This window comes from Scyliorhinus torazame, chromosome 8 (assembly GCF_047496885.1).
Source record: "Scyliorhinus torazame isolate Kashiwa2021f chromosome 8, sScyTor2.1, whole genome shotgun sequence".
Lineage (NCBI taxonomy): Eukaryota > Metazoa > Chordata > Chondrichthyes > Carcharhiniformes > Scyliorhinidae > Scyliorhinus > Scyliorhinus torazame.
Window position 1 is genome coordinate 158,003,063 of NC_092714.1, and position 22,088 is coordinate 158,025,150.

The window sequence follows — 22,088 nt, forward strand, 5'->3', positions numbered from 1 at the left end:
GAGAGGGGCAAAGTTTAGAGTAGATGTACGAGGCAAGTTTTTTACGCAGAGGGTAGTGGGTGCCTGGAACTCACTACCGGAGGAGGTAGTGGAAGCAGGGACGATAGGGACATTTAAGGGGCATCTTGACAAATATATGAATAGGATGGGAATAGAAGGATACGGACCCAGGAAGTGTAGAAGATTGTAGTTTAGTCGGGCAGTATGGTCGACACGGGCTTGTAGGGCCGAAGGGCCTGTTCCTGTGCTGTACATTTCTTTGTTCTTTGTTCTTTGTAATACTACACTCCTGTATGCTTCACCTGATGCCGGGGTCTGTGTATTTACATTGTGCACCTTGTGTTGACCTATTACATATTTTCTTTTCATGTACTAAATGATCTGTTTGAGCTGCATGCAGAAAAATACTTTTCACTGTACCTCAGTACACTTGACAATAAACAAATCCAAATTCAGTGACTGCATAGTTGGATGTGAAGTGCTTTGGGGGCAGCCCAATTGATATAATTCAGGTGAACATAAATGCCAGTTAATTCATTTGCATGTTGCTTTCCCCAGGTTACCCGCCATCGTAAGAGGAGGAACCATTGATAGGTACTGGCCCACTGCAGATGGTCGATTAGTTGAGTATGACATTGATGATATTGTTTATGATGAAGATTCTGCATATCAAAACATCAAGATTGTCCATTCAAAACAGTTTGGAAATATTCTGATCCTCAATGGTGATATTAGTAAGTATTATCTGATCCTAATATGGAATAGGAAGTAACAGCATAGTGGAATGGACCAGGGTTTAGAGAACCCCAAAGTGTATCATGGAGTTCAGCTGACCCACAACTTTTAATAGATTGTGGTATGGGGAGCACACGGCTCACTCTACAGGTGTGGTACAGCAGAAATAGAAAAGTATTAAAAAAAAAAAACAATGTTACGGGCAGCACGGTAGCATTGTGGATAGCACAATTGCTTCACAGCTCCAGGGTCCCAGGCTCGATTCCGGCTTGGGTCACTGTCTGTGTGGAGTCTGCACATCCTCCCCGTGTGTGCGTGGGTTTCCTCCGGGTGCTCCGGTTTCCTCCCACAGTCCAAAGATGTGCAGGTTAGGTGGATTGGCCATGATAAATTGCCCTTCGTGTTGGGTGGGGTTACTGGGTTATGGGGCTAGGGTGGAGGTGTTGACCTTGGGTAGGGTGCTCTTTCCAAGAGCCGGTGCAGACTTGATGGGCCGAATGGCCGCCTCCTGCACTGTAAATTCTATGATAATCTATGATAATCAAGTTAACATTTTTAAAACATAGTGAACATCTTAGCAACCATCAATTCAAATACAACCCCCAAAGAATACAACACTAAGTGATCCTTAATAACTTTCCAAATAACATCCAGAAGATCGAAGAAACACCTTTCAACAGAAGCACATTAGGTTTACATTGATTACTGAGAACATTTATAATTCTGAATTCACCAAATGATCAAGAGATAGTCTTTTGATGGCAGAGAGAACAGCAGTACACCTCTGTCTGGCTTCAGCTCCAACACTGAAAACGAAACTAAAAGACACCCTGCAGCCTGCTCAAAAACGAAAGTAAAAAGCTGACACAGCACAGCTCCACCCACTCTCTGACACCACTGCAGTAATAAACACCCATTTCTTAAAGGTACTCTCACATGACAATAGGAAGTACCAGTACAAAGCAGACTGCACCTGCGCAGGACTGGAACCAATGTCCTAGGGGGAGTGTTTGCTAGTGCTATTGGGGATGGTTTAAACTAATGGGGATGGGAACAGATGCAGGAAGTCCGAGGGAATTGAAGTGGGGACAGAAACAAAAGGGAGTAAGAGGAGAAGTGAAAAGCAGAGAAACCAAAGTTAAAAATCAAAAGGGCCACAGTACAGACGACAGAGACTATGGAGAACTTAGAGAATGGTTTCAGTAAAGCTAGGAGAAATAAAACAAAGGGAGAGTGTACAAAAAAATAACGAAACAGATGGTCTGAGAAAGCAGGGTAGCGAGCAAGAGAAATGGAGATTAAACTGCATTTATTTCAATGTCAGAGTCCTGACGGGCAAGGAAGATGAACTCGGCATGGGACTGGGGTGGTATTGTTATTACTGAAACTGATTGGAGTAGTCTATAGGCCACCAAATAGTAACATTATGGTGGGGCAGGCAATAAACAAAGAAATAACTGATGCATGTAGAAATGGTACAGCAGTTATCATGGGGGATTTTAATCTACGTGTCGACTGGTTTCACTAGGTCGGTCAAGGCAGTATTGAGGAGGAGTTTATAGAATGTATCCGCGATAGTTTCCTAGAACAGTATGTAATGGAACAAGCGATCCTAGATCTGGTCCTGTGTAATGAGACAGCTTTGATTAATGATCTCATAGTTGGGTATCCTCTCGGAAGGAGCGATCACAATATGGTGGAATTTAAAATACAGATGGAAGGTGAGAAGGTAAAATCAAACACTAGTGTTTAGTGCTTAAACAAAGGAGATTACAATGGGATGAGAGAAGAACTAGCTAAGGTAGACTGGGAGCAAAGACTTTATGGCGAAACAGTGGAGAACCTTCCAAGCGATTTTTCACAGTACTCAGCAAAGGTTTATACCAACAAAAAGGAAAGACGGTAGAAAGAGGGAAAATCGACCGTGGATATCTAAGGAAATAAGTGAGAGTATCAAATTGAAGAAAAGTGGCAAAGCTTAGTGGGAGACTAGAGGACTGGGAAATCTTTAGGGGGCAACAGAAAGCTACTAAAAAAGCTATGAAGAAGAGTAAGATAGATAATGAGAGTAAACTTGCTCAGAATATAAAAACAGATAGTAAAAGTTTCTACAAATACATAAAACAAAAAAGAGTGGCTTAGGTAAATATTTGGTCCTTTAGAGGATGAGATGGGAGATGAGGAAATGACTGAGGAACTGAACAGGTTTTTTGGGTCGGTCTTCACAGTGGAAGACACAAGTAACATGCCAGTGACTGATAGAAATGAGGCTATGACAGGTGAGGACCTTGAGATGATTGTTATCACTAAGGAGGTAGTGATGGGCAAGCTAATCATAGATTATCATAGAATTTACAGTGCAGAAGGAGGTCATTCGGCCCATCGAGTCTGCACCGGCTCTTGGAAAGAGCACCTTACCCAAGGTCAACATCTCCACCCCATCCCCATAACCCAGTAACCCCACCCAACACTAAGGGCAATTTTGGACACGAAGGGCAATTTAGCATGGCCAATCCACCTAACCTGCACATCTTTGGACTGTGGGAGGAAACCGGAGCACCCGGAGGAAACCCACGCACACACTGGGAGGATGTGCAGACTCCGCACAGACAGTGAACCAAGCCGGGAATCGAACCTGGGACCCTGGAGCTGTGAAGCAATTGTGCTATCCACAATGCTACCGTAATGGGGCTAAAGGTAGACAAGTCTCCTGGCCCTGATGGAATGCATCCCAGAGTGCTAAAAGAGATGGCCAGGGAAATTGCAAATGCACTAGTGATAATTTGCCAAAGTTCACTAGACTCTGGGGTGGTCCCGGCGGTTTGGAAATTAACAAACGTGACACCACTGTTTTAAAAAGGAGGTAGGCAGAAAGCGGGTAATTATAGGCCAGTGAGCTTAACTTCGGTAGTAGGGAAAATGCTGGAATCTATCATCAAAGAAGAAATAGCGAGGCATCTGGATGGAAATTGTCCCATTGGGCAGACGCAGCATGGGTTCATAAAAGGCAGGTCGTGCCTAACTAATTTAGTGGAATTTTTTGAGGACATTACCAGTATGGTAGATAACGGGGAGCCAATGGATGTGGTATATCTGGATTTCCAGAAAACCTTTGACAAGGTGCCACACACAAGTTTGCTGCATAAGATAAAGATGCATGGCATTATGGGGAAAGTAGTAGCATGGATAGAGGATTGGTTAATTATTAGAAAGCAAAGAGTGGGGATTAATGGGTGTTTCTCTGGTTGGCAATCAGTAGCTGGTGGTGTCCCTCAGGGATCAGTGTTGGGCCCACACTTGTTCACAATTTATATAGATGATTTGGAGTTGGGGAGATGATTTGGAGTTGGGGACCAAGTGCAATGTGTCCAAGTTTGCAGACGACAGTAAGATGAGTGGTAAAGAAAAAAGTGCAGAGGATACTGGAAGTCTGCAGAAGGATTTGGATAGGCTAAGTGAATGGGCTAGGGTCTGGCACATGGAATACAATGTTGACAAATGTGAGGTTATCCATTTTGGTAGGAATAACAGCAAAAGGGATTATTATTTAAATAAAATATTAAATCATGCTGCTGTGCAGAGAGACCTGGGTGTGCTGGTGCATGAGTGACAAAAAGTTGGTTTACTGGTGCAACAGGTGATTAAGAAGGCAAATGGAATTTTGTCATTCATTGCTAGAGGGATGGAGTTTAAGACTAGGGAGGTTCTGCTGCAATTGTATAAGGTGTTAGTGAGGCCACACCTGGAGTATTGTGTTCAGTTGTGGTCTGCTTACCTGAGAAAGGACGTACTGGCGCTGGAGGGTGTGCAGAGGTGATTCACTAGGTTAATCCCAGAGCTGAAGGGGTTGGATTACGAGGAGAGGTTGAGTAGACTGGGACTGTACTTGTTGGAATTTAGAAGGATAAGGGGGCATCTTATATAAACATATAAAATTATGAAGGGAATAGATAGGATAGATGCGGGCAGGTTGTTGCCACTGGCGGGTGAATGCAGAACTAGCGGGCATAGCCTCAAAATAAGGGGAAGTAGATTTAGGACTGAGTTTAGGAGGAACTTCTTCACCCATAGGGTTGTGAATCTATGGAATTCCTTGTCCAGTGAAGCAGTTGAGGCTCCTTCATTAAATGTTTTTAAGATAAAGATAGTTTTTTGAAGAATTAAGGGATTAAGGGTTATGGTGTTCGGGATGGAAAGTGGAGCTGAGTCCACAAAAGATCAGCCATGATCTCATTGAATGGCGGAGCAGGCCCGAGGGGCCAGATGGCCTACTCCTGCTCCTAGTTCTTATGTTCTTATGGCTAAGAGAGGGGCAGGACTGGCAGCTCAACGTTCCAGGGTACAGATGCTATAGAAAAGATAGAATGAGAGGAGGGAGAGTTGCGTTTTTAATTAGGGAGAATAATACGGAAGTACTGAGAGGGGATATATCTGAGGTTTTGCCCACTGAGTCTATATGGGTAGAACAGAAAAATAAGAAGGGATCATAGAACATAGAACGATACATCGCAGTACAGGCCCTTCGGCCCACGATCTTGCACCGAAACAAAAGCCATGTAAACTACACTATGCCATTATCATCCATATGTTTATCCAATAAACTTTTAAATGCCCTCAAAGTTGGCGAGTTCACTACTGTTGCAGGTAGGGCATTCCACGGCCTCACTACTCTTTGCGTAAAGAACCTACCTCTGACCTCTGTCCTATATCTATTACCCCTCAGTTTAAAGCTATGTCCCCTCGTGCCAGCCATTTCCATCCGCGGGAGAAGGCTCTCACTGTCCACCCTATCTAACCCCCTGATCATTTTGTATGCCTCTATTAAGTCTCCTCTTAACCTTCTTCTCTCTAACGAAAACAACCTCAAGTCCATCAGCCTTTCCTCATAAGATTTTCCCTCCATACCAGGCAACATCCTGGTAAATCCCCTCTGCACCCGCTCCAAAGCCTCCACGTCCTTCCTATAATGCGGTGACCAGAACTGTACGCAATACTCCAAATGCGGCCGGACCAGAGTTTTGTACAGCTGCAACATGACCTCCTGAATCCGGAACTCAATCCCTCTACCAATAAAGGCCAACACTCCATAGGCCTTCTTCACAACCCTATCAACCTGGGTGGCAACTTTCAGGGATCTATGTACATGGACATCTAGATCCCTCTGCTCATCCACACTTCCAAGAACTTTACCATTAGCCAAATATTCCGCATTCCTGTTATTCCTTCCAAAGTGAATCACCTCACACTTCTCTACATTAAACTCCATTTGCCACCTCTCAGCCCAGCTCTGCAGCTTATCTGTATCCCTCTGTAACCTGCTACATCCTTCCACACTGTCGACAACACCACCGACTTTAGTATCGTCTGCAAATTTACTCACCCACCCTTCTGCACCCTCCTCTAGGTCATTGATAAAAATGACAAACCGCAATGGCCCCAGAACAGATCCTTGTGGTACGCCACTTGTAACTGAACTCCATTCTGAACATTTCCCATCAACCACCACCCTGTGTCTTTCAGCTAGCCAATTTCTGATCCACATCTCTAAATCTCCCTCAATCCCCAGCCTCCGTATTTTCTGCAATAGCCTACCGTGGGGAACCTTATCAAACGCTTTACTGAAATCCATATACACCACAACAACTGCTCTACCCTCGTCTACCTGTTCAGTCACCTTCTCAAAGAACTCGATAAGGTTTGTGAGGCATGACCTACCCTTCACAACGCCATGCTGACTATCCCTGATCATATTATTCCTATCTAGATGATTGTAAATCTTGTCTCTTATAATCCCCTCCAAGACTTTACCCACTACAGACGTGAGGCTCACTGGTCTATAGTTGCCGGGGTTGTCTCTGCTCCCCTTTTTGAACAACGGGACCTCATTTGCTATCCTCCAGTCCTCTGGCACTATTCCTGTAGCCAATGATGACATAAAAATCAAAGCCAAAGGTCCAGCAATCTCTTCCCTGGTTTCCCAGAGAATCCTAGGATAAATCCCATCAGGCCCCGGGGACTTATCTATTTTCAGCCTGTCCAGAATTGCCAACACCTCTTCCCTACGTACCTCAATGCCATCTATTCCAATAGCCTGGGTCTCAGCATTCTCCTCCACAACATTATCTTTTTCCAGAGTGAATACTGACAAAAAATATTCATTTAGTACCTCTCCTATCTCTTCAGACTCCACGCACAACTTCCCATCCCTGTCCTTGAATGGTCCTACTCTTTCCCTAGTCATTCGCTTATTCCTGACATACCTATAGAAAGCTTTTGGATTTTCCTTGATCCTACCTGCCAAATACTTCTCATGTCCCCTCCTTGCTCGTCTTCGCTCTCTCTTTAGATCCTTCCTCGCTACCTTGTAACTATCCATCGCCCCAACTGAAACTTCACACCTCATCTTCACATAGGCCTCCTTCTTCCTCTTAACAAGAGATTCCACTTCTTTGGTAAACCACGGTTCCATCGCTCTACGCCTTCCTCCCTGCCTGACCGGTACATACTTATCAAGAACACGCAGTAGCTGATCCTTGAACAAGCTCCACTTATCCAGTGTGCCCAACACTTGCAGCCTACTTCTCCACCTTATCCCCCCCAAGTCAAGTCTAATGGCATCAGAATCGCCCTTCCCCCAGCTATAACTCTTGCCCTGCGGTGTATACTTATCCCTTTCCATCATTAACGTAAACGTCACCGAATTGTGGTCACTGTCCCCAAAGTGCTCTCCTACCTCCAAATCCAACACCTGGCCTGGTTCATTACCCAAAACCAAATCCAACGTGGCCTCGCCTCTTGGCCTGTCAACATATTGTGTCAGGAAACCCTCCTGCACACACTGTACAAAAAACGACCCATCTAATGTACTCTAACTATATCTTTTCCAGTCAATATTTGGAAAGTTAAAGTCTCCCATAATAACTACCCTGTTACTTTCGCTCTTATCCAGGATCATCCTCGCCATCCTTTCCTCTACATTCCTCGAACTATTTGGAGGCCTACAGAAAACTCCCAACAGTGTGACCTCTCCTTTCCTGTTTCTAACCTCAGCCCATACTACCTCGGAAGATGAGTCCCCATCTAACATCCTCTCCGCCACCGTAATACTGCTCTTGACTAGCAGCGCCACACCTCCCCCTCTTTTGCCTCCTCCTCTGAGCTTACTAAAACACCTAAACCCTGGAACCTGCAACATCCATTCCTGTCCCTGCTCTATCCATGTCTCCGAAATGGCCACAACATCGAAGTCCCAGGTACCAACCCATGCTGCCAGTTCCCCTACCTTATTTTGTATACTCCTGGCATTGAAGTAGACACACTTCAAACCACCTACCTGAACACTGGCCCCCTCCTGCGACGTGAAATCTGTGCTCCTGACCTCTATACTCTCATTCTCCCTTACCCTAAAACTACAATCCAGGTTCCCATGCCCCTGCTGCATTAGTTTAAACCCCCCCAAAGAGCACTAACAAATCTCCCCCCCAGGATATTTGTGCCCCTCAGGTTCAGATGTAGACCATCCTGTCTGTAGAGGTCCCACCTTCCCCAGAAAGAGCCCCAGTTATCCAGAAATCTGAATCCCTCCTGCCTGCACCATCCCTGTAGCCACGTGTTTAATTGCTCTCTCTCCCTATTCCTCATCTCACTATCACGTGGCACGGGCAACAACCCAGAGATAACAACTCTGTTTGTTCTAGTTCTGAGCTTCCATCCTAGCTCCCTGAAAGCCTGCCTGACATCCTTGTCCCCTTACCTACCAATGTCGTTAGTGCCAATGTGGACCATGACTTGGGGCTGCTCCCCCTCCCCCTTAAGGACCCAGATCACTTTGATAGTGGTGTACTAAAGGCACCCAAATAGTCAGCGGGAAATTGAGGAGCAAATATGTAAGGAGAGAACAGTTAGCTGCAATGAAAATAGGGTGATAATAGTTGGGGACTTTAACTTATAATAATAATAATCTTTATTGTCACAAGTAGGCTTACATTAACACTGCAATGATGTTACCGTGAAAAGCCCCTAGTTGCCATACTCCGGCGCCTGTTCGGGTACACTGAGGGAGAATTCAGAATGTCAAAATTACCTAACAGCACGTCTTTCGGGACTTGTGGGAGGAAACCAGAGCACCCGGAGGAAACCCACACAGACATAGGAGAACGTGCAGATTCCGCACAGAGTGACCCAAGCCGGGAATCGCACCTTGGAGCCTGACGCTGTGAAACAACAGTGCTACCGTGCTGCCCATCTCTCCCAACATTGACTGGGATCGTCATAGCATTCGAGGCTTGGATGGAGAGAAATTTGTTGAGTGTATTTGGGAGGAATTTTCCATTCAGTATGTGGATGGCCTGACCAGAGAGGGGGCAAAATGTGACCTCCTCTTGGAAAATAAGGAAGGGCAGGTGACAGAAATGTTAGTGAGGGATCACTTTGGGACCAGTGACCATAATTTCATTAGTTTTAAAATCGCTACGGAGAATGATATGTCTTGCCCAAAAGTTAAAATTCTAAATTGGGGCAAGGCTAATTTTGATGGTATTAGACAAGAACTTTCAAAAGTTGATCGGGGGAGCATGTTGACAGGCAAAGGGGTGGCTAGTAAGTGGGAGACTTTCAAAAGTGTGTTAACCAGGGTTCAGGGGAAGCACATTCCTTTTAGAGTGATGGACAAGGCTGGTAGAATTAGGGAATCCTGGATGACCCGGGATATTGAGGCCCTGGTCAAAAAGGGGCAGGAGGCATATGTCATGCATCGGCAGCTGGGATCAAGTGGATCCCTTAAACAGTAGAGAGGTTGTCAGAGTAGAGTTAGGAGAGAAATCAGGAGGGCAAAAAGGGGACAAGAGTTTGCTTTGGCAGATAAGGCAAAGGAGAATCCAAAGAGCTTCTACAAATACATAAAGGGCAAAAGAGTAAATAGGGGCCTCTTAAGGGTCTGCAAGATCATCTACCATAAGACCATAAGACAAAGGAGCGGAAGTAAGGCCATACGGCCCATCGAGTCCACTCCACCATTCAATCATGGCTGATTTCAACTCCATTTACCCGCTCTCTCTCCATAGCCCTTAATTCCTCGAGATCAAGAATTTATCAACTTCTGTCTTAAAGCCTCCACCACCCTCTGTGGCAATGAATTCCACAGACCCACCACTCTCTGGCTGAAGAAATTTCTCCTCATCTCTGTTCTAAAGTGACTCCCTTTTATTCTACGGCTGTGCCCCCGGGGCCTAGTCTCCCCTGCTAATGGAAACAACTTCCCTACATCCACCCTATCTAAGCCATTCATTATCTTGTAAGTTTCTATTGGATCTCCCCTCAACCTCCTAAACTCCAATGAATATAATCCCAGGATCCTCAGACGTTCATCGTATGTTAGGCCTACCATTCCTGGGATCATCCGTGTGAATCTCCACTGGACCCGCTCCAGTGCCAATATGTCCTTCCTGAGGTGTGGGGCCCAAAATTGCTCACAGTATTCTAAATGGGGCCTAACTAATGCTTTATAAAGCTTCAGAAGTACATCCCTGCTTTTATATTCCAAGCCTCTTGAGATGAATGACAACATTGCATTTGCTTTCTTAATTACGGACTCAACCTGCAAGTTTACCTTTAGAGAATCCTGGACTAGGACTCCCAAGTCCCTTTGCACTTCAGCATTATGAATTTTGTCACCGTTTAGAAAATAGTCCATGCCTCTATTCTTTTTTCCCAAAGTGCAAGACCTCGCACTTGCCCACGTTGAATTTCATCAGCCATTTCTTGGACCACTCTCCTAAACTGTCTAAATCTTTCTGCAGCCTCCCCACCTCCTCCATACTACCTGCCCCTCCACCTATCTTTGTATCATCGGCAAACTTAGCCAGAATGCCCCCAGTCCCATCATCTAGATCGTTAATATATAAAGAGAACAGCTGTGGCCCCAACACTGAACCCTGCGGGACACCACTCGTCACCGGTTGCCATTCCGAAAAAGAACCTTTTATCCCTACTCTCTGCCTTCTGCCTGACAGCCAATCGTCACTCCATGTTAGTACCTTGCCTCGAATACCATGGGCCCTTATTTTACTCAGTAGTCTCCTTATCAAAGGCCTTTTGGAAGTCAAGATAGATAACATCCATTGGCTCTCCTTGGTCTAACCTATTTGTTATCTCTTCAAAGAACTCTAACAGGTTTGTCAGGCACGACCTCCCCTTACTAAATCCATGCTGACTTGTCCTAATCTGACCCTGCACTTCCAAGAATTTAGAAATCTCATCCTTAACAATGGATTCTAGAATCTTGCCAACAACCGAGGTTAGGCTAATTGGCCTATAATTTTCCATCTTTTTCCTTGTTCCCTTCTTGAACAGGGGGTTTACAACAGCGATTTTCCAATCCTCTGGTACTTTCCCTGACTCCAGTGACTTTTGAAACATCATCACCAACGCCTCCACTATTTCTTCAGCTATCTCCTTTAGAACTCTAGGATGTAGCCCATCTGGGCCCGGAGATTTATCAATTTTTAGACCTTCGTTTCTCTCGCACTTTCTCCTTTGTGATGGCTACCATATTCAACTGTCCCCTGACTCTCCGGAATTGTTGGGATATTACTCATATCTTCTACTGTGAAGACTGAGGCAAAGTACTTATTTAGTTCCTCGGCTATTTCCTTGTCTCCCATCACAAAATTACCAGCGTCATTTTGGAGCGGCCCAATGTCATCTTTTGCCTCCCGTTTGTTTTTAATGTATTTAAAGAAACTTTTACTATTATTCCTAATGTTACTGGCTAGCCTACCTTCAAATTTGATCCTCTCTTTCGTCATCTTTCTCTTTGTTATCCTCTGTTTGTTTTTGTAGCCTTCCCAATCTTCTGTCTTCCCACTACTCTTTGCCACATTATAGGCTTTCTCTTTTGCTTTGATGCATTCCCTAACTTCCTTTGTCAGCCATGGCTGCCTAATCCCCCCCTCTGATAACCTTTCTTTTCTTTGGGATGAACCTCTGTACTGTGTCCTCAATTACTCCCAGAAACTCCTGCCATTGCTGTTCTACTGTCTTTCCCACTAGGCTCTGCTCCCAGTCAATTTTCGTCAGTTCCTACCTCATGCCCCTGTAGTTACCTTTATTTAACTGTAACACCTTTACATCTGATTCTACCTTCTTTCTTTCAAATTGGAGATTGAATTCGACCATATTATGATCACTGCCTCCTAAGTGCTCCCTTACTTTAAGATCTTTAATCAAGTCTGGCTCATTACATAACACTAAGTCCAGAATGGCCTGTCCCCTCGTGGGCTCCATCACAAGCTGTTCCAAAAAGCCCTCCTGTAAACATTCAATGAATTCCCTTTCCTTCGGTCCATTGGCAGTATTATTTACCCAGTCCACCTGCATATTAAAGTCCCCCATGATCACTGTGACCTTGCCTTTCTGACATGCCCTTTCTATTTCGTGGTGCATCTTGTGCCCCTGGTCCTGACCACTGTTAGGAGGCCTGTACATAACTCCCATTATGGTTTTTTTGCCTTTGTGGTTCCTCAACTCTACCCACACAGACTCCACATCATCCAACCCCATGTCGTTTAGTGCTATTGATTTAATTTCATTCCTAATTAACAAGGCAACCCTGCCCCCTCTGCCCACCTCTGTCTTTTCGATAGGTTGTGAATCCCTGGATGTTTAAATGCCAGTCCTGAACCCCCTGCAACCATGTCTCTGTGATGCCTACCACATCATACCTGCCAGTCACAATCTGGGCCACGAGCTCATCTACCTTGTTCCGTACACTGCGCGCATTTAAATATAGCACCTTTAATTCTCTATTGACCGTCCCTTTTTGTTTTCTTAGTGTGGTGGACCTTGGTTTACTGAGCCTTTCCATACACTGTCATATTTTGTGGGATGGGGACTATTGTAACCTCTCCTGAGTTCTGTCTTTTCGTGCTTTTTTGTATTCCTAAGCAGCTACGCTTCCCACTGATTACTTCATTTCTTGGTTCCCTGACTTTCCCTTCCCCCCCCCCCCCCCCCCCCCCCCAATCTTTAGTTTAAAGTCCTATTGACCATCCTATTTATATACGGGGTTTTGTATTATTTTCGATTGTTGTGTTTGTGTTCTTTTTTCTTTTTGTTATGGGGGGGGCGGGGAGGTTGTTAAAATTTTGTTGGAAAAAATCTGAATAAACATATTTTTAAAAAAATTTTTTTTAATGGGAAAGCTGGGTATAGAGGGATATGGGCCAAATGCGGGCAATCGGGACTAGCTTCGTGTCATGGACAAGTTGGGCCGAAGGTCCTGTTTTCATGCTGTAAACCTCTATGACTCTGTGACTCTTATGACTCTAACAAAATGGTATCCCGTGTAGTTGGTGGGAGCTGATTAATCTTTGTAGACCAGTGAACAACTCTTGTTTCTGTGCATATTTTATTTCTTATAAATTTGGTTGGTGCTGAAGGTGCTTTTCTCAGCTGGTGTACCTGAAGTGGGACGGCAGTTTGCCTCTGGGTAGGAAAGAGAAAGACCTGGCTGGAAATCTGCTAGTCTAGTTATTTTGTAACCTGTAATTGCTATCGGCTGACCTGTGCTGGAACAACACGAATGTGGTTGTCAAGTGAACATAAGATAGGAACAAAAGCCAGAAATACTGCAAATGTGCAGCAAGTCCCAAGGATCATCTTTCGGTCTTTTTACAGTTGCCATTGCCTGTAGTTCAGGGTATATCAGTGGGAGTCTTCACCTTGGAGGAAAGGGTAAAATCCAGAGCTTTACACTAGATCTTGAGGTTCAGTTGAATGACGGCACAGAGCCAGATTGTGGATTAAGTGAAAGTATAATTCTGAGTTGAAGGGACGAAGATAGCTCGCCTCAGTAGGATGAGAGGAGATTGGCCATGATCGCATTGAATAGTGAAGCAGACTCGAGGGGCTGATTTGCCTATTGATTATTATTCTTCTATACTGATTTGCTTCTGTAAACTGTAATCTCTAACCCCACACTACTTGTAAATCTACTTACCTAGCGGTGACCTGAAAACATGTCTGTTTCTCTGGTATTGAAGACAGAAAATGCTGGGTGCGCTCAGTGGGTTGGGTAGCAACTGTGGGGGAAGATGGGGCTAACATTTCGGGTATACGTGGAGGATCTTAACAGATGGAGCAGTTTTTGGTGCAGTTGTGCGAGCGCTGAGTGCAGCTACTTATAATGTATTTATGGCGATGACTCTGACAGGACAGCACTCCCTTACCACTGCTGATGTGTTAGTCTGAAATGTTCAAATCTCTGCAATGGGTGTTTGAACCCATTCAGAGCCGACAGCAGCACCACAAAGCCTGAAGCTGAGACCTGGCTTCCTTGTCAGCTGGGTGGTGTGTTCAAGATTTTATTTAATATATTTTACAGTAAATAATATATCTGTGTACCCCCTTCTGTTCCAGATTTAGGAGAGAGTGACCTTCCATACACACAAGCTATAATGGGCAATGGAGTAGAGGACTACACAGGGAAAGAAATTCTTATCCTGGGAGGAGGAGATGGCGGGATCCTCTGTGAGCTGGTGAAGTTAAAACCAAAGATGGTCACCATGGTGGAAATATCCTTTTTACGCAATGTTATCTGAAATTGTTGTATCAAAGAGCTTGTGAATTTGGTCATCAGTCTAGGTTATGGAAGTTCTCGTATTCCAAGAGCAAAGGATTTTGAAGGGTGGTTTGATGGAGGTGTATAAGATTAGAACAAGTTTTGATAAGGTAGACAAATAAACATCCCATTCACTGATGGTCCAAGGACTAGGTGGCACAGATTTAAGATTTTAGGCAAGGGAGGATGGAATCCTTAAGGGGGAGGGGGAGCAGCCCCAAGTCGTGGTCCACATAGGTACCAACGACATAGATAGGAAAAGGGATAGGGATGTAAGGCAGGAATTCAGGGAGCTAGGGTGAAACTTAGATCTAGGACAAACCGAGTTATTATCTCTGGGTTGTTACCCGTGCCACGTGATAACGAGGCGAGGAGTTGAACATGTGGCTACAGGGATGGTGCAGGAGTGAGGGTTTCAGATTTCTGGGTAATTGGGACTCATTCTGGGGTCGGTGGGACCTCTACAAACCGGATGGTCTACACCTGGACCAGAGGGGTACCAATATCCTGGGGGGGAAATTTGCTAATGCTCTTCGGGAGGGTTTAAACTAGTTCAGCAGGGGCTTGGGAACCTAAATTGTAGCTCCAGTATACAGGAGGTTGAGAGTAGTGAGGTCATGAGTAAGGTTTCAAAGTTGCAGGAGTGTACTGGCAGGCAGGAAGGTGGTTTAAAGTGTCTTCAATGCCAGGAGCATCCGGAATAAGGTGGGTGAACATGTGGCATGGGTTGGTAACTGGGACTTCGATGTTGTGGCCATATCGAAGACATGGATAGAGCAGGGACAGGAATGGTTGTTGCAGATGCCAGGGCTTAGATATTTCAGTAAGCTCGGGGGAGGGGTGGCATTGTTAGTCAAGAACAGTATTACGGTGGCAGAAAGGACGTTTGATGAGGACTCGTCTACTGAGGTGGTATGGGCTGAGGTTAGAAACAGGAAAGGAGAGGTCACCCTGTTAGGGGTTTTCTATAGGCCTCCGAAAAGTTCCAGAGATGTAGAGGAAAAGATTGCAAAGATGATTCTGGATAGGAGCGAAAGCAACAGGGTAGTTGTTATGGGGGACTTTAACTTTCCAAATATTGACTGGAAACACTATAGTTCAAATACTTTAGATGGGTCTGTTTTTGTCCAATGTGTGCAGGAGGGTTTCCTGACACAGTATGTAGATAGGCCAACGAGAGGCGAGGCTATATTGGATTTGGTACTGGGTAATGAACCAGGACAGGTGTTAGATTTGGAGGTAGGTGAGCACTTTGGTGCTAGTGACCACAATTCGATTACGTTTACTTTAGTGATGGAAAGGGATAGGTTTTTTCCGCAGGGCAAGAGTTATATCTGGGGGAAAGGCAATTATGATGCGATGAGGCAAGACTTAGGGTGCATCGGATGGAGAGGAAAACTGCAGGGGATGGGCACAATGGAAATGTGGAGCTTGTTCAAGGAACAGCTACTGCGTGTCCTTTATAAGTATGTACCTGTGAGGCAGGGAGGAAGTGGTTGAGTGAGGGAACCGTGGTTTAATAAAGCAGTCGAAACACTTGTCAAGAGGAAGAAGGAGGCTTATGTAAAGATGAGACATGATGGTTCAGTTAGGGCGCTCGAGAGTTACAAGTTAGCTAGGAAGGATCTAAAGAGAGAGCTAAGAAGAGCCAGGAGGGGACATGAGAAGTCTTTGGCAGGTAGGAGTAAGGATAACCCTAAAGCTTTCTATAGATATGTCAGGAATAAGCGAATGATTAGGTAAGAGTAGGGCCAGTCAAGGACGGTAGTGGGAAGTTGTGCTTGGAGTCCGAGGAGATAGGAGAAGTGCTAAATGAATATTTTTTGTCAGTATTCACAGAGGAAAAAGACAATGTTGTTGAGGAGAATACTGAGATTCAGGCTACTAGACTAGAAGGGCTTGAGGTTCGTGAGGAGGTGTTAGCAATTCTGGAAAGTGTGAAAATAGGTCTTCTGGGTCGGATGGGATTTATCCTAGGATTCTCTGGGAAGCTAGGGAGGAGATTGCTGAGCCTTTGGCTTTGATCTTTAAGTCATCTTTGTCTACAGGAATAGTGCCAGAAGACTGGAAGATAGCAAATGTTGTCCCCTTGTTCAAGAAGGGGAGTAGAGACAACCCCGGTAACTATAGACCAGTGAGCCTTACTTCTGTTGTGGGAAAAATCTTGGAAAGGTTTATAAGAGATAGGATGTATAATCATCTGGAAAGGAATAATTTGATTCGAGATAATCAACACTGGTTTTGTGAAGGGTAGGTCGTCCCTCACAAACCTTATTGAGTTCTTTGAGAAGGTGACCAAACAGGTGGATGAGGGTAAAGCAGTTGATGTGGTGTATATGGATTTCAGTAAAGCGTTTGATAAGGTTCCCCACGGTAAGCTACTGCAGAAAATACGGAGGCATGGATTTCAGGGTGATTTAGCAGTTTGGATCAGAAATTGGCTAGCTGGAAGAAGACAAAGGGTGGTGGTTGATGGGCAATGTTCAGACTGGAATCCAGTTACTAGTGGTGTACCACAAGGATCTGTTTTGGGGCCACTGCTGTTTGTCATTTTTATAAATGACCTGGAGGAAGGCGTAGAAGGATGGGTGAGTAAATTTGCAGATGACACTAAAGTCGGTGGAGTTGTGGACAGTGCGGAAGGATGTTACAAGTTACAGAGGGACATAGAGAAGCTGCAGCGCTGGGCTGAGAGGTGGCAAATGGAGTTTAATGCAGAAAAGTGTGAGGTGATTCATTTTGGAAGGAATAACAGGAAGACTGAGTACTGGGCTAATGGTAAGATTCTTGGCAGTGTGAATGAGCAGAGAGATCTTGGTGTCCATGTACATAGATCCCTGAAAGTTGCCACCCAGGTTGAGAGGGTTGTTAAGAAGGCGTACGGTCTGTTAGCTTTTATTGGTAGAGGGGTTGAGATTCGGAGCCATGAGGTCATGTTGCAGCTGTACAAAACTCTGGTGCGACTGCATTTGGAGTATTGCGTGCAATTCTGGTCACCGCATTATGGGAAGGATGAGGAAGCATTGGAAATGGTGCAGAGGAGATTTACCAGAATCTGGTATGGGGGAAGATCTTGTGAGGAAAGGCTGAGGGACTTGAGGCTGTTTTCGTTAGAGAGAAGAAGGTCAAGAGGTGACTGAATTGAGGCATACAAGATGATCAGAGGATTGGATAGGGTGGACAGTGCGAGCCTTTTTCCTCGGATGGTGATGTCTAGCACGAGGGGACATACCTTTAAATTGAGGGGAGATAGAGAAAAGACAGATGTCAGAGGTAGGTTCTTTACTCAGAGTAGTAAGGGCGTGGAATGCCCTGCCTGCAACAGTAGTGGACTCGCCAACACCAAGGGCATTCAAATGGTCATTGGATAGACATATGGACGATAAGGGAATAGTGTAGATGGGCTTCAGAGTGGTTTCACAGGTCGGCGCAACATCGAGGGCCGAAGGGCCTGTACTGCGCTGTAATGTTCTATGAGACGTAAGTTTTTTTTCATGCGGCATGACCTGGAATTTGTGGCCCACTCCAAACGAAAACTGGATGAAGGGTTTGATCCCAGCCTCGGGTCACTGTGTGCAGTTTGCACATTCACCCCACGTCTGCATGGGTCTCACCCCGACAACCCAAAAGATGTGCAGGGTTGGTAGATTGACCACCCTAAATTGCCCGTTAATTGGAAAATTTGAAAAGTAAATAAATATGTTGCGCGACGGAGATAGAGCAGGGAAATGGGATTAACTGCAGAGCGCTGGCATAGTCTCAATGGGCCGAATGGTCACCTGTGCAGAAACTATTTGTATTACTCCAGAATTGACTGTGACACCAACTGTTATTGGTTGATGGATGCTTTTGTTTTTTAATTTTTTCAATAAGTTTGTAGCGTTTGGAATGCACAGACTGAGTGTGGTGGAGGCAGATTTAATTGTAGCTTTCAAAAGGCAATTGGACTGTCAATCTGAAAAGAAAGGAAGAATGTGCAGGGTTACAGGGAGAACAGCAAGTGAATTGCTAATTTGGAGACTCTGTACAGATACCATAGGCCAGCCTTCTGTCACCATTCTGTGAAGTTTGAAAGAGGACAAACTAGACTAGGGAATGCGTAATAAATTGTATGATGGAGTGCTGCAGAGGAATAGAGGGACGTTGAATTCTATGTCCCAGAATCCCAGAATGTACCCGGACAGGTAGACGATGGTTTAAAAAGACGTATGCAATACTTTATTAACCACAGAATAAAATGTAATAGTGGGGCGGTTATATGCGAAGTGTATAAAACACAAGTTCGACCATAGCTAGTGTACTGTGTCCAATTCTGCTCGCTGCATTAAAGGAAAGATGTAATCACCCAAGGGGTGTGAAGGATGTTACCAGGAAAGTTGAATTTGAGCTATTGGGGCAGGTCGCGTGGTCTGGGGTTTCTTTGGAGCAGTGGAAGCCAAGGAGAGATTTAATTAAGACACTAAGCTGGAGTGGGTAGGAAAGAGTTATGTCCATTTACAGAGAGTTGAGTGACGAGGGGGCTTAAATTTAAACCATTTGGCAGTAGGGTTGGAGGGGATTTGAAGTAAATTATTTTCACTGAGCATGGCGGGGGGGGGGGGGGGGGGGGGGGGGGGGGGGTGCCTGGAATTCACTGCCTAAAAAGGCAGTGGAGACAGAAACTACATTTCATTAGAAAAAACACATTTCGATTACGACATATCTACAGGTCTACAGACAATTGTCTGAATATGGGGCAACGTTGGACAACTAGGGTTTGGCTAGCAGAGATGCAATAGATTGAATGGCCTTTTGTGTCAGAGTTTCTATGTTTCTAAAGATCCAGATCAGCAATGACCTAATTGAATGATGGAAGAACTTCAAGGGCTAAATATTCCTGTTCTTGCGTTTCTGAATTTAATTGGATAAAGTGAAGAATTTGTTTTTTTGTCCTAAGCCGTAGGAAGTGAATGCCATTATTCTTCCATCTTTCCATGAATGAATGTCCATTTGTGGCATGATTGAACTCTCATCACATTCAGAGGTTTCAGAAAAGGGAATTGACTGGCGATAGCTGAACCTTCACATTATTGGAAGCTGGGTGTTCTTCTGAAATGTGAAGAACAGTAGTTTTCCTGTCCATTTCGAGAATGCAAACAGGAGAAACATAGAAATTAGTAGCAGGAGGAGTCCATTTGGTCCTTTGAGCCTGCTCTGCCAATCATGATCATGGCTGATCATTCCAACTCAATAGCCTAATCGTCGTCGTCCCCCCCCCCCCCCCCCCCAAAAAAAAAATCCTTAAATTCCCTTTTCCCCACGTGCTATATCTAACTGCTCCTTGAAAACGGTGTTTTGGTCTCAACTGCTAACTGGTAGTGAATTCCACACACCAGCCACTCTGGGTAAAGAAATTTCACTTCATCTCTGTTTTAAACGGTCTACCCTGTACCCTCAGACTGTGACCCCTGGTTCTGGATACCCTCACCTCCACCTCCTTCTTGCTTCTACCCTGTCTAGTCCTGTTAGAATTTTATACGTTTCTGAGATTCCCCCTTATTCTTAACTCCAGCCTAAATGACTCAAGCTCTCCTCATACGTCAGTCCTGCATCCCAGGAATCAGTCTGGCAAACCTTCGCTGCACTCCCTCATCTTTCTCCTAACGAGATGAAACTGCGCACACTTTTCCAGGTATGGCTCCTGTATAATTGCAGCAAGACATGCCTGCTCCTGTACCCTCACTCTGAAGGCCGACATACCATTTACCTTCTTTACAGCCTGCTATACCTGCATACTTCAGCGACTGGTGTACGAGGACGCCCAGGTTTGATTGCACATTCCCCTTTACAAAATTATGGCCATTCAGCTAATAGTCTGTTTTATTACCATTTTTGCTAACAAAGTGAATGACCTCACATTTATCCAAATTATACTGCATCTGCCATTCCTTTGCCTACTCGCTCAACTTGCCCAAGTCACACTGAAGGATCTCTGTATCCTCCTCAGAGCTCACCCTCCCACCCAACTTTGTGTTATCTGCAAGAGAGTCACAGACAGATCAGGTATAGGGTTTGCTGCCACTGATGATGGTGATCATCATGTGCAGCATGAGTCCAGGATTTTGCTTATTAATTTGTAAAGATAAAAGGGGGAATTTCAGCCTACACGTGGTCAGTTCCAGCCCCACAAGCCGCAGAGCCCCGCCACAAGGAAATTAACCAATAATTTGTGTCAAGTTTTGAGACCCTTGACCGCTCCAATGATTTACAGGCACCAGATTTGTAAGCAAAACACAAAACTGTTTATTTATAACAACCAAGAGTGATAAGACATATTATAATAGAATAATGACCAGCTAATCTATTCCCCCCCCCCCGCCCCCGCAATCACCCTTCTTACCAGCCATCCTCTCCCCAAGCCTCTCTCCCACACTAGATAGACACAAGGGAAAGCGGTAAAATGATGAGGATTAAAATGGGAGTGAGAGAGATATGAGTGTACTTGTTGCTGATATTGAAATTGTTTTGCCGGCTAGCTTCCCAGGACGAGGAATGTTGAAATCACCAGTTGGATTGCTAATGAAATTCTTCTGCCTGGAACATTCAGGCAGGACTCAGGCTGTGGGATCCCCTCTGGGGAGTCACTTTAACTTGTATTAACTTGGGCCTTCACTCAGAAGACCCTCCTCGGGTGTTTTATTCTGACTTCCACCTCCACCAGATTAGCTATCACTATCACATGAGAACTTGAAAAGCATTTTCAAACAACCCACCCTGCCTGCTGCTGGTTCTGGAGTGGATTTCCCTGCAGGTTAAGCTGGCTATGCAGAGAGAAAGGCATTTTTAGATCTTTAGAGAGAGATCAGAGCTGTGGCCCTTTAGTTTCATGATCAAAAGCTAAAAGCAAACATAATCTCACAAAATAAGGACCATTCCGGAACGATGAGCACCAATCAGCATAGTGTGTCAGTTGAGACCCAGGAATATCGAGTCCATTGGTTGACAGCCAAGTCCATCAAGTGGTGTCATCACATGTCAGAAATGCAGCCTGCTGGAGGATTTGTTTGTTTTTAATTAAAAGGGAGGTCCATCTTAAAGGTATAGGCCCCAGTAAGTGTTCAGCTACAAAAATTATAAAAGCCAAACAAAACCGAAATTACAAAGGAAAAAAGGGGCAGACACTGATTTACAAGAGGATCTTTACACAATATAAAAATATATTGCTGTGGGTCTGGAGTTGGGCAAGGATGGTAGATTTCCTTCCCTAAAGAAAGTTCGTGAATCAGATGGGTTTTTACCATAATCAATGATATCATCACTGAGACTGGTTTTTAAATTCAGACTTATTAACTGAATTTAAATTCTACCATGTTCAGTGACACTACGCGACGATATGTTGGTGTCAGAATTAGTTGGTGCCAGAATTATCTGGAATGCAACAGCTTGATTGTTTAGCTCGCCTGCTGTTGGCTCCTCCCTAGGAATCTAGCTGAGGAGAGTCTGAACTTTGGGCAACCTGTAACTTTTCTTTAAGTGTAACTGTTCATTAATCAGTCTTTACTCAGCTGTTAACCGAGTTTTTTTTCTTTTGGGATGTTTTCAAACTCTATTTGATCCTTAACAGAAGTTGTACATTGACCAGATGGTGATTGATGCATGTTGCAAACATATGCGCAAAACCTGTGGAGATGTTCTGGATAATCTGAAAGGAGACTGCTATCAGGTAGGCCTACTGGCACTGCTTTTGTTTACCCTC

The 22,088-nt window shown here is 44.7% G+C and overlaps 1 protein-coding gene across 1 annotated transcript in view; it reads left to right on the top strand.

Moving 5' to 3' along the window:
- Positions 1-22,088, top strand: part of sms (spermine synthase) — a 200,369-nt gene that overhangs the window by 69,005 nt on the left and 109,276 nt on the right. The window contains exons 5-7 of the mRNA XM_072514447.1: positions 559-734; positions 14,152-14,306; positions 21,966-22,055. Coding sequence (XP_072370548.1) covers positions 559-734; positions 14,152-14,306; positions 21,966-22,055 — 421 coding nt within the window. The remainder of the gene's footprint in view (positions 1-558; positions 735-14,151; positions 14,307-21,965; positions 22,056-22,088) is intronic.